The sequence below is a fragment of the Monomorium pharaonis genome, chromosome 1 (genome assembly GCF_013373865.1).
Source record: "Monomorium pharaonis isolate MP-MQ-018 chromosome 1, ASM1337386v2, whole genome shotgun sequence".
NCBI classification, from domain to species: domain Eukaryota; kingdom Metazoa; phylum Arthropoda; class Insecta; order Hymenoptera; family Formicidae; genus Monomorium; species Monomorium pharaonis.
In genome coordinates, this window is record NC_050467.1 from 3,466,411 (window position 1) to 3,478,755 (window position 12,345).

General features: G+C 29.6%; 3 protein-coding genes across 8 annotated transcripts; all 3 read right to left on the reverse strand.

The window, feature by feature from the left end:
- Nucleotides 1-1,023: 1,023 nt before the first annotated feature.
- Nucleotides 1,024-2,219, reverse strand: LOC105829037 (the record flags this gene model as incomplete). The annotated part of the gene is made up of 3 exons (XM_028192208.2): nt 1,024-1,538; nt 1,758-2,018; nt 2,110-2,219. Coding segments are annotated over 3 exons (636 nt in total), but the record flags the coding sequence as incomplete, so codon positions are not given.
- Nucleotides 2,220-2,438: 219 nt separating this feature from the next.
- On the reverse strand, nt 2,439-4,462 carry LOC105829041. Of its 4 annotated transcripts, none has more exons than XM_036289051.1 (4): nt 3,859-4,462; nt 3,229-3,442; nt 2,665-2,880; nt 2,439-2,575 (listed from the first exon to the last, which is right to left on the reverse strand). In XM_036289051.1, exons 2-4 carry the CDS (start codon nt 3,412-3,414, stop codon nt 2,459-2,461), a joined length of 519 nt encoding a protein of 172 aa, XP_036144944.1. In that variant the 5' UTR covers nt 3,415-3,442; nt 3,859-4,462; the 3' UTR covers nt 2,439-2,458. The 4 variants fall into 4 exon arrangements, with proteins under 4 accessions (XP_036144944.1, XP_036144940.1, XP_036144932.1 ...); XM_036289047.1 differs by having other exon boundaries at nt 3,112-3,442; XM_036289039.1 differs by having other exon boundaries at nt 2,965-3,442; nt 3,859-4,460.
- A 112-nt stretch (nt 4,463-4,574) lies between these two features.
- Nucleotides 4,575-9,934, reverse strand: LOC105829040 (peroxisomal membrane protein PMP34). Of its 3 annotated transcripts, none has more exons than XM_012667678.3 (9): nt 9,793-9,934; nt 8,702-8,969; nt 8,556-8,616; nt 7,572-7,638; nt 6,973-7,121; nt 6,389-6,502; nt 5,388-5,635; nt 5,132-5,199; nt 4,575-4,880 (listed from the first exon to the last, which is right to left on the reverse strand). In XM_012667678.3, the coding sequence occupies exons 2-9, from the start codon at nt 8,771-8,773 to the stop codon at nt 4,736-4,738; spliced, it is 924 nt and encodes a 307-aa protein (XP_012523132.1). In that variant the 5' UTR covers nt 8,774-8,969; nt 9,793-9,934; the 3' UTR covers nt 4,575-4,735. The 3 variants fall into 3 exon arrangements, with proteins under 3 accessions (XP_012523132.1, XP_012523133.1, XP_012523130.1); XM_012667679.3 differs by having other exon boundaries at nt 9,550-9,882; XM_012667676.3 differs by having other exon boundaries at nt 9,375-9,882.
- Nucleotides 9,935-12,345: the final 2,411 nt, after the last annotated feature.

Consider the following 12,345-nt stretch of genomic DNA (forward strand, 5'->3'; position numbering starts at 1 on the left):
TTTTTGTACAATGAAAATCTGTTTCAAAAGATAATCTGTTTTTTCTCTCAAGTAAACATGTCGTGTTAGATACTTACGACATTTCCAGCGAATATTCTCGATAGTTTTCATATATATAGTTCTGTGCTTTTATATTTTTTTAAAACAGAGTTCTGGCGTTTAAACGTGTGTGCATAATTTTAAATGCCCAAAATCAGCACGATACTCGAGTAAAGGTGTCGTGCTGGATAGTTATGACCATTCTCGCGTCAATTCTCAGTAGTTTTGTTACATTTCTATGCTTTGATATCTTTTCCATCGCACCAGCTTCTGATGCTTTGGAAATGTATTAAAAAGAATGAAATTTGATATCTACAAATATAAATTTTAAAAAGTATTAAATTTCTTGTGACTTCGGGACAATGTCTCATATCTTTAATTTCGGAATTTGCACTTTTCGGGACATTATCTTACTTTTTGAATTTTGTTACATTTTTTTCGGGACAATGCATGTCTTCCGTATTGAGAAAATGTACAAATTTTAGAAGGAGTCGATATTGAGCAATTATTTCTTCTTTGTCTATTTTACAATACTTATATTAAATTTTTTCCCCATATATTGAGGTACAAAAAGAAAGAAATTAACATTCAAATCACGTTGTCAAATTTAAAATTTGTACAATTTTCAGCTGTATGCGCAATATATTCTTATTTTGTCTACAAAATATTATGACAATTTATATTTCCAAAAAGTTCTTTGTATAATGTTTAACGAACAAATAAAAATATTGAATGTATCTATATTATAATTACAATTAACTTTTAAAATGTTGGGCATTATTATAATTTGTATATAATTATATGTTACAGATTAATTCAACTCCGCTGTTGCGCATCAGTGTCGGTAAGTCTGAAACGATTGTTCAATCTTTAGATAAAATTAATTAAGTAGACTATTATTATTTGACTTGTCTATACAATTTATTATGTGCATTTTATTTTCAAGAATTTGCTTTATTAACAACTAGAAAGAAATTATTAATTTTTATATATCTCAATATAATACTAAATCTTTATATATAATAATAAATTCGAGTTACATTATCAACCATTTAAATTAGTCTTATTTTATACATATTTTTCTATTAATTATTTTAAAGATCTTGTTTTACAAATCTTTTATTTCAAGTTTTTATGCTTTTATTACTATGGGAAAGTACATTTAGAAGTCAAAATATTGACAAGTCATGTAATAATAGGTAATGTGAATTTTATAATACAATATTGTAGCGTATCATTGTTTTGCGCGAAGAAAAACAAAAGGCCAGAAAACAATATCGAAAAATACATTAAAAAACGAGAAACTAGTTGTTCGACAAGTTTTCACTTTTGTGTGATTAATTATTGAAGATGATTTCCTAATATGACCCGTGAAATTTGACCCATTGTTCTTCTTGTTTGTCTTGCTATTGTCATTTCCATAATTAGCAGCGTTATAATCCGACGAATCTAAATCTTCGGAACTCATATCGATGACTTTACGATGTCTTGTTGTTGTCCTGCATGTAAATTATTGCATACAAATATAATCTTTTATAATGAACGCACTAAGAAAAATGTCCGAAGAATAACGATCAGATTATTATTCCGTCAAAAAGCAACAAATTTACAATGGATATTTAAGACATTTAAGATATCTAAGGTAGGATAGTTTTCTCATAATTTAAAATATTAAAATATTATGTCGTTGAAATATTATATATAAATAATATTAATACCATTTTCTCGCGCTTTCTATGTCAGGCGAGCTCCAAGCTTCAGTTTCAGTATGTTGATCAGTACGAATGATAGATGTGTATTTATGATCATTGCATTCGCGACATTCGCATTTTAACGCCAAGCTTTTTAATAATGTGACGGAACGCGGATCATCACCAGCGCTTGCAGTAATCGGCGATTTTTTCGTCGGTGTCTGTAGATCTCCCTCGAATTCTTCATCAGCATCTATCTCTGAACTTTTATCAGAATACCAAAGATTGCTGAACAAAAAATGTCGCTTAAATTGTTAGCAAAATTTTCCAACACAAAAATATGAAATAATGAATTTATTTTTTAAAAGACTTTACTTACGAATTTTTATTGATAATTTTATTAACAGAGATGTTGGTTTTTATTTTTTGACAGTTTATAGTGTTCAAAGTTTCCTTTTTTGAACTTCTTTCTAATTTGCTAAAGTTATATGGTTATGTATTTAATTAAATTGACATAAAATATAAAAGATATATAGACTAAAAGTACTAGAATAAATAATAATTCAAAAGAATAATCGCTCTATTACTTATAATTATATATTAATTTAAAAAACAATTATTTAATATTATACAATTTTTAAAATAAAAATTTATTTATTTATAAATATAAAAATAAGCATAAATTTTATTTACCGATACAATTATCTTGCATATTATTATAATTATAATTAATTGTTATTTATTTTACTCACGTACTCGGACATTAACTCTTTTTTTTCATTGTCTGCGGTTGACTTTATTTCTGTGGAACATTTTAATTCATTCCTCACTGACAATTTTGCACTCTATAAATTAATGCTTTAAAGACGCTTGTACGTACGTACTAAAAAAACTTAATATTATTTTATTTGGACAAATAAATGTGCATTTATACCGGATAAACGTGAGATTCCCCATGTTTCGGTAAACAGGAATTAGGTTTTATCGGAGGTTTTATGCGTGGAATTTTGCTGATCTTATTTTTAGGAATGTACGATTTTCTGTCTGTATCCATTTTTATAGAATTTTCTTGAATCATGTCAGCAGCTTTACTTACAAAACTTTTTTTATTTTTTACGACTTTTGGAACATCTCCAGAATGCATCAAATCCTTCAGAATATTACACAAATTAATTAAAAAAATAAAGTTAGTAAAATTAAAGTAAAAGATTTAAAGTAAAGATTTAGAATGAACTTGATTAGGTGACGTTTGACGATTTGTAATAACTCTATTAATATTTTCCTTTTTATGATCTTTAACATTTCGAATAATTTCCGAGGGAGATATCGATTCCTTTTTAATTTCGGCGACGTTGCAAATTGACGGATCTGTCTTTATTACCTTTTTTGCTTGTATCTTTGATTTACAAACAATTCCTCGTTTTTTAACAATTACGCTTGTTTTTCTACGAACATAAAAATTTTGTTTTTTAACCGGCGCCGATAATTCGTTACTGACCTCCGACCAACTCGCATTCTGTATGTCATTGTCGACTTTTGAATATATGGGAATGTCAGGCTGACTAATAGCTGCCTCGTAATCGTAGAATATGACCGGAGTTTTCGGTTCCGGTTTATTTTTTACAACTGTCGATCCGATCGGTTCTTTGTTAATCGTATTTTTGCGACGTAACGGCGAATTCATCGTGTCTCCAGCATGACTGATGCTACAACTGAAATCAGTTTTTAATATCTCTAATAATCTTTTATTCTTACGTATCTCTAATTAAATTTAATAAAGATAAATAACGCTATATAATAAATTAGAGCGTAGTATAATTAATAATTAGAAATATTATAATTAATAATTAGAAATATTCTGTAAAATACTCATTTCAGCACATAAAAATCTTGTTCACGAGAAAATTTTATATCAAATATTACTATGTACGATGATAGCTGTGGATTATAAGAAAAAATTTTAGAGAATTATACCACAGTGTAAATACTATGGTAATTTGATGAAAAATATAGTAAAAATTTTCATAATTCCTTAATTCATGCATACTATTTGCCATAGTAATTTTCACTATAAAATTTTTTTCTTGCACACGTACCTTGTTTCATCTACATTTAATATAATACTTACTTGGAAGTCGCAGATTTGCAATCATTAGATTGCACCTGACTCTTCGATGACTTGCGTATTTTAAGTTTAGTCAAAAGCTTTAATATCGCTTCGGATCGCTTGCGATCGATCTTGTGGGAGTGTTCGCGATGCGCGGTGACATTTACAAATTTCGCATCTTCATCTTGCTGTCCCGCGTTTATCTCACGTGTTTGCAGAAACGGCGACACCAAGTGATTCAACTTGTACCGAAATTGCGCCCGATGTTGCGATTTTCGTGAATTCGCCAGTATCTCACGCGAGTATGATCACATTTTTCTTAGATACTTCTCCAAATTCTATTGTCCGATTCATCTTTTCTTTTAGACACGTTGTCATTGGACTCGATAAAATGTCAATGTCTCGATTATCGAAATCTTGATTATATGTATTTTGATATCTTGATTGTATTTTGTTTTATCAATTTGAATGGTAATCTTTGATGTTTTAAAACGTTTTGACGTTTTGAAAATCTATAGTTTATGTTATAAATGCTGTAGATTGCTCAAAATTTTTTATATAAGATTTTACAATTAATTTTTTTTCTTGATACAATAGAAACGAAGTATGCAATAAAATTAAAATAAAATTATGAAATAAAAATTATTAATAAAATTATAAAATATATTTAGTGTGTGTGTGTGTGTGTGTGTGTAGTAATATGTTAAACATTTATAAAATAACCGTACTGCATACAATAAATTCACAATACCATTTTATTTATCCATAAAATTATACAGTAAAAGATAACATATGTTATACATATGTTACGTATATACGTAGGAATGTATAAAACTTGATTTATGATTCCACACTTATATTAAGTTTGTTTCTTAATACTATCATTGGAAATAAATTGTTATCTGAGATGTGGTTTGTGCATAAGTATTCGGAAAACAAATCGTGCAATTTTCTCGTAAGCTAGGAACATCAAAGCGGCTGTAAGAACCGTTTGTAAAAGTTTAGCTTCCATTCCTTTATACAAGCCACTTATTCCTTGCTTCCTGCGTGTAAAAATTATTTTATTATATTATTTTTACAAACTGCAACAATAAGGGTAGTCATACATAAAACTTAGTGTAAGTCGTAAGCAGTAAAAGATATACATGTTTGATTTATTACTATTTACGCTACTGCTTACATTTTCGATTGTGATTGGCCGATTCACTTAATGACTGTTTACGTTTTTTTATGTGCTATTAGTTTAAAATGTAAAATAGCTAATACATATTTATGTAGTATTATATGTACTTACTTTAGAATGTGAAATAGTATTTGCAACGTTCCTGCATCCGGAGGTAAATTAGGATATTTGTCCCCATGCTGAAATTACAATAATTTAATGTACATTAAAAAATCACTATATTTTTTCTAAATTTATTGTTTTTTTTAAATTAAGAACTTTAACTATAGATTTTTAATACTGTCAGAACATTTTAAAACGCATCGAAGATAACCATTCAAATTAATTAAACAAAATACAATCAAGATATTTCGATAATAGTCAATACCCTCAACTTCATTTGCACAAGCTGCAGGGGATACGTCAACGACGTGGCAACCGTTTTCGCTATCGCTCCCATAATAAAGAACATCCATGCTGGCGGTTGAGCATCGCCAAAGGACGCGATTATCCGTCTCTTAATGCTCTCGTACGTCATAAATTGAATGGCCGGATTCGCGACGAGCATAAGACTCGGCATTGTTCCTGCCCACAGCTGTCTCAAACCTTCATACTTGCATATATGCACGAGACCATCTGTAAAATGATATTGGAAAGCAGAAATTTAACGAAAGAAATTAATATACAGATGATTTTACAGATGATTTTACATGCCAACTAATATGATTCTTTATCTCCTAAGACTTAAGAGATTAATAGTTTCAGAATTTAAATTTGTCATAGTTAAAGATTACACATTTGATGGAGAAGAATTATTCTTTTTGAGTCTTTATATTATTTGTCACAAAAAGTTATTCGTTTCTGTGAAGATACATAGATATTTATATAATTTTCCATCGAATGTTAATTATTTATCGCGCGAGGCTATTTTTACATTAATTTACATTAATTAGCATACATGTATATGTAACATAAGGTGAGTGAGTAAATTTTTTTTTATGATAATGAGATACGATTCTGGAGAAGAATAATGACTCTTTTAATTATCTCATTAATAATGCATTTATTTATCAGTTTATAGTATATTACTCGCTTTGTGAGATTTATTTGTTCTCGATAACGCATTGTTCTAATTGTTTCAAATATCATAATAAAGCAACATATGACGAAGCGTATTTCCATGAATGCACATGTTGACACAGCACATATATCGCCAAACAAAAGATCAATATTATTACGTACGATATATGTACTGTTTAATAGTTAAATAAGCCGTAATTAGAATCGCCAATGTTGTTGAAAATGCAAAAGTAATCGAAAATAAGAAAGGCATTGTCAGTTATCTAAATGAATATTCGCAAAAAATTCTTGTATGGAATGCTAACGTACCGTACAGAGTAGTATATTCATTGTTGTTTCTTTCTGGAGCAAGTCCAACGCCTCTCATCTTCAATCTCGTATTCACAACCCACAGGGGTGTCGTGGTGAGGACATTGATAACACCTGATACCAACATATAATTATATACATAGAACAAATATTTTCACCAACGTTACACGTAGCAAAATTCTTCCGCCAAATCGAAATCTAAATTTTCTTAAAGGAAAACTCGACTCAACGCTCATTTCTCTTGGTTTCTCAATTTCCTTCTCTCTCTCTCTCTCTCTCTCTCTCTCTCTCTCTCTCTCTCTCTCTCTGAGAGAGATCTAACATTTTTCAATGTATTAATATAATTACGTATCTTCGTAAGACACGCTAAATCTTCGAATAAAATCTTTTTAGATGGAAATGTATATTAAATAAATTGAAATGAGTTTAAGTATCGCTTATCTTATTACAGTTTATTTCTACATTTTTCCAATCATACTTGTAACTTGTAAAAAATTTGCATGCTCTGATTACTTGCGGAAAAAAGTCGGATCTTACTACGTGAAACATAAGTTGACAAGAGTCATTCTGACGACAAACGGTACCAGCGATTGACGCGAGAAGCAAATCGTTGCCAGCCGTTTGATTCCTTTTACTTCTCAGCTGTTTTAAACCGTGGAATGTATAGAAATATATAAAGTTACTCGCGCACAGACTCTGCAAAACGGGGACGATACCTCTGTACAGCGTATACCTTGAAAAAACAAATGAAAGTTCGTTAAGCTATGCTAAACGCATGCATTTCAATATGAGTAAATAATCTTTTCACTTATGTTAGAGTTTGTTGACCTAAAAGAAACCGGTTTTTTGAAATGTTTGTCTTGATTTGTACGACGCGTTTCATTCATTTGTTCGAGACATGCTTCGAATTGAGAAAGCATATTTGTCATATAATGCATAATGTAAGTATACAGGTGTAATATTACGCATATAATGGCGGTTGCACATTAATTTTTTAAACTTGAAACAAATTTCTGATTAATCCAAGACCAGCCACATTGCATATATGATTACTGCGTATTGATTTTTACAACTTGGAACAAATTTCTGATTGATTCAAGAGCTATTACTTTGAATGACTGTGCATCCATGGAAATGTTACATCTGGTATTCTTACATCGTGATATATTGCATATATACGTACGGTCCTTCTTTCGCAACAAGGTCTCGTAAAGTAGCCAATGTATTTTTCGATTGACGTCCTTCTTCCACTATAAGCAGAACAGCAATTTGTTAAATTACTGAATGAAGTGAAAAATGAAAGTTGTGTGAATAAGAAAATGCATTTGTAAATAACATCTGTACGATTTTTCATAGAGCATAACTTTTATAGCTTTATTATTTGTGTGTATTATTTTAAAATTTATATTGCACATTGCATGTTACATGTTATAATTTGAAACAATTATGAAAATCTTTTTTATAATATTTTGCAATACCGCACATGAGATATATATTTTATTATGAGGTAATAAATAATTTTATTATTATTATAAATTATATATCTTGCATCTTAAGTTCAGCTAATTTAGATCAGATAATTTGCATTAGTCTCAATAGAATTCTATTTTTAATTTTATATATTATGTAATTTAATGTAAATATATTATTTGTTTTAATATGTATTTTATGCATATATATTTATCTTGTTATTTTTTTTAATGTTTCACTGCACACAAATAAAATTATAAGTGTTCTATTTTGAGTTCTGGCTTGAATTGCAAATTTTTATTCAAACGTATATAAAGCTCATTTTGTTTCTCGTTATATATTCAATTCGGAAATTATGTGTCAATTTTTGCTGATATACAATTGCATTTAAATAAAAAAAAACTGCATAAATAAAAATAAACCTATAAACACTTGAATAAGTAAATGTCGGCAATTAAAACTGACAACAAAAATATAGCATACATTTTGCATAATCGTTATCGCGGTGCAAGTAATAATGGTAACGAAATTATGACAATAATAAAGTATACAGCAGGATATTGTTCCGGGTGACATTGCGCTTTTAATGAAATTGAAGGCTTGCTCAGCGATGCCTCGTTTCAATGCATCGCGGAGGAAACGACCTCATAATTGATTTGTCATGTATCTGACAGATGCGAACATATTGTGAACTTACATTGTAAACGGCTTCGTACGGTATCTAAGGGATAAAAGGTTGCCATCGCGACGACGCTACCCTGAAATGTCGAAATGTCAAAGTTATCCTACGGCAATAGGATAACATATGTGTAAGATTTCTAACGTGGCAAAGTATAAACTCACCGCTGCACCGGATATCGCGTGCACTAGCGTGTCATACGTAAAGATGTTTCTATTGTATCCGCCGCCACTCATGTTTACGGTGTTTCTAGTGCAAGTTATATCGGTCTCACGAATTGTATTACAACACGACGGTTGCGACTCGCTATCTCGAGAAGCAGTTAACAGGTACAATATCGCAGGTAATGCGATTCAGAGTGCAAAGTTACGACACGTCATAATATCTTAATCGATCGTTGTAAAGCATTTCCTTGCATGTGAAGTAATTTTTCTGAAAAAAAAAAGTTAAAAAACTTCAAATGCAAATATCGTGAGAAAAACCTTGAGGTTTATTAAAATTGAATGTCTAATGTTTTAAATCAGGATATTATTTCTAAAATTTTTCATTGGGTTGTAATGTAACTAAATGTAAAATTGAAATTATTAATTAATTTTGATTAAAGTTTCTAATTTATTTTTATTTCAAATAAGATATTTTTTTTTCTTTATAGTGCTGTTCGGAAAAATTTGGTTTTAAAATATTAGAAAACTATTCAGCAAATTGTTTAATTGGTTTTCTTTATCCAATAAAATCAATTTTTATTTTCAAAAGTTCCGTGAGTATATGATTATAAGAAATGGACACATTAAATTTGCAGATTTTCCAGCTTAAGGTGAATATTTGTATCTTAGTTACCTTATCGTGCTTATGGATTTGACACAAATATAAGTAAAATTATCGCGGGTCTTCCATTGTACTTTACACTGTTACGTGACGTTTACTTTAAGTTAAATTCCGTGAATTTTGCATCGAATTAGCCGCGGCAGATCTCTCGATTACGCGACGTATATATAGAGAGCGTTTATCTTACCGCGCGAATGTTCACTTCGTGATGAACGCACTGACACTGTCGTGCGTAATTCCGTGGTAGCGGCACTTATATAAGAGGAAGACCATGACAAACACATACCGCGCACGTTCAACGCGTCGGCCTTCGCGATTGCGTTTGACTTACGACAGACAGCCGTAGTCGAGCTGCTCCAATGTTGCGCTACGTACGTTATCTTCGTGCAACAAAATAGGAACGCTGTTATCGGTTGTGCGATTACATTACCTTTGCGTTTCGTTGTCCATTCACACTTTGATCTGTGCTCGAGCGATCGCCGATGTATTTCGACGTCAATGGTCGCACGTAATGGCCAACACGCTTGCGCTCTTAAAGCGCGTATCTAGGAGTGGAGAGGTCGATGTGGGCAACGCGTGCATGCGCATTGGAGAGAGGGCGATTGCCAATATTTTAGTAATTCAACCCTCTTATACTTTGAAACGAAGGAAAAAGGTCAAACGAGATTTCAAAACGCGGAAATGATGCGAAAATACGTTCTACTTTCTCGAAACGCGACAAAGTCCCAAATACCTATAAGCTTGAACTTTGGCAAGTAAGCTTTGTAATTGAAAGTCATACGTGTGAAGAAATGTTTGAAACACGGAGAAAAAGAAATCAAACACGGAAATTGCGCGAGGATATGTTGCCCGTTCAAAGCGTGACGCTTTATGTTTCCAATGTTAATTTTACTTTCCATACTTTTATTTAATACGTCGTGTGGGTGTATCAAAGAATTTGTAAAAAAGTGAAAACAAGTCAAATTCAATTCTGTAAGGCATAAAACTTACGTAATGCACTTTTCAAATGCGATAATTCATACCTTCGAGATGCGTTTGTGTATATTATTTACTTATATGTTAACACCTTGCGGTCCGCCAATATAATTACCTTGTTGCATAATCACTTAAATAAATTACAGCTACACGTAGACAAATATTATTTCGGGCTAAGAAAAGCGATTATTCAATTTTTAGTTTTCTTTTTTAAATAACGGTCGCTTTTATGAAGACTATTTTCTTTTAATAACTTTTAAAATACGCACATTATTTGAAACAAGTAATATTTAAAATAAACTTTCCTTTTCTGTGTACATATAAACAAATATAAATTTTAATTGCGTGAATTAATTAAATATTACTTGTTTCAAATATTTCTTAAGTTTGTTTCCGTTAATTTGTCATGAGTTCAATATAAGCATTAAATTTATTCAAAATATATTCTGAATAAATTAATTTATTATTTTATTTAATTTAATACTACAATCAAGAATATTAAGTTAAAACAAAAATTTGATTTGCTTATTATTTTGATTATCTTTTTATACAATTTTATATTATTCTTTGAAAAAATATTAATTCTTTTTTGTGAATATATAATTTTTTTAAAATTAATTATTTTAAGATAATTATTTAAAAAATATTTTTGTTTTAAAAAATAGTTATTATTTACTATTAGAAGGAAAAAATGAATGAATTATTTTTTTTTTAGTAGCAAAGTTAAATTTTTCTGTGTGTATGTATGATACGAACTAAGCCACATATGTTTTACTGTATAAACATCCATTAAAATTTAAGTATTTTGTTTTGTTTTTAGTAAAATTTACTTTTCTATTTTTACATCGTGACATCGTGTTGACCGCAAAGTGTTAATATCTTATATCTTAATGTTAATTTTTAATTTTACAAAATTTAATATCCCATTTTTTTATAATAACAAACAAGAAAGTATTATATCTATATATATATATATATATGTATATATATACAATATATATTTGCAGTGTTAATAATTAATTTATTATAGTCACAAATAAAATTCTCATTTTATAAAGCATGTTTTGCTTTTCACTACTTTTTGTGTTCTTCTAACTACATTAAAAAATGATTTAGAAAGATAAGAAATTTTCATTGTACATTAAACTTTACATTTTACTTTTTTTAACATTTTAAATATCAGATTTTCTCTGTTCTGACAGCAATCTTCTAAGAAAAATGACGTTGCATATGTATAAACGCGGTATAAAATTTTAAAACCAATATCGTCTTAATAACGTACGTTGCAAAGATGCAAATTGTATGACGTATAGAGACCCTCCAGTGTGTCGCACAGTGTGTCTGGAATTCTCCAAGTTCTCGTCAGAGTTTAATTAAACATTCCACGACAATGGAATGCCTGCGTAGTGCATTTATGCTCTTCTTCTAAACCGCTGTTAACGTATGTGACAACGATCCTTTTTTTCGAATTCTGCAAGTCGTAAATCTATTTGAAAGCGTAAATTTTAGATTGCCAAGGTTGAACAACCATCTTAAATCTTTCTCCGAAAGTCTCTTGCGGGAAATTTTCACATGATACATGTGTCGTTAGTTAAATTGATATTTATGTTTATGTGCTTGTCTATTTATCTTCTTCAGATTATATAAAACTTTTTACTAAAACAAACCATGATTTACATAAAGTATGATAAGAAAACAGATAAGTAAATAGATAAAAAAATAGATAAATAAATTAAATTATTACATATATAAATTTTATATTGTTATAAACTTTAGAGTTTAATTTTCTTTGTCAAACAGTTGATTTTCTTAAATTATTCAACACTGGTACAATTGCATTTTAAAATGTAATTATTTTGAACAAAACTGTAAGACATAAAGCGTATTAATATCTTAAGAGTCTGCTAGACTATTTATGATAAATAATTATGTACGGAGCAAAATATAAGTTATTAAGTCTTGTATCAAGCTAAAAGAAGATCCTAGCGTACTTTGACGTCGTATTTTT

Bases quoted from the DNA above. Each gene is read 5' to 3' on its own strand.
- LOC105829041 (XM_036289039.1), bottom strand. From the start codon at position 3,414: ATGAATTCGCCGTTACGTCGCAAAAATACGATTAACAAAGAACCGATC. The intron at 2,881-2,964 runs GTTCATTCTAAA...AATATTCTGAAG, and splicing joins GTCAAACGTCACCTAATCAA to GATTTGATGCATTCTGGAGA. The intron at 2,576-2,664 runs GTATAAATGCAC...ATTAATTTATAG, and splicing joins GGGAATCTCACGTTTATCCG to AGTGCAAAATTGTCAGTGAG.
- LOC105829040 (XM_012667678.3), bottom strand. From the start codon at position 8,773: ATGAGTGGCGGCGGATACAATAGAAACATCTTTACGTATGACACGCTA. The intron at 6,503-6,972 runs GTACCGTTTGTC...TGTTGGTATCAG, and splicing joins GCTTCTCGCGTCAATCGCTG to GTGTTATCAATGTCCTCACC. The intron at 5,636-6,388 runs GTACGTTAGCAT...ATCATTTTACAG, and splicing joins TGAATATACTACTCTGTACG to ATGGTCTCGTGCATATATGC.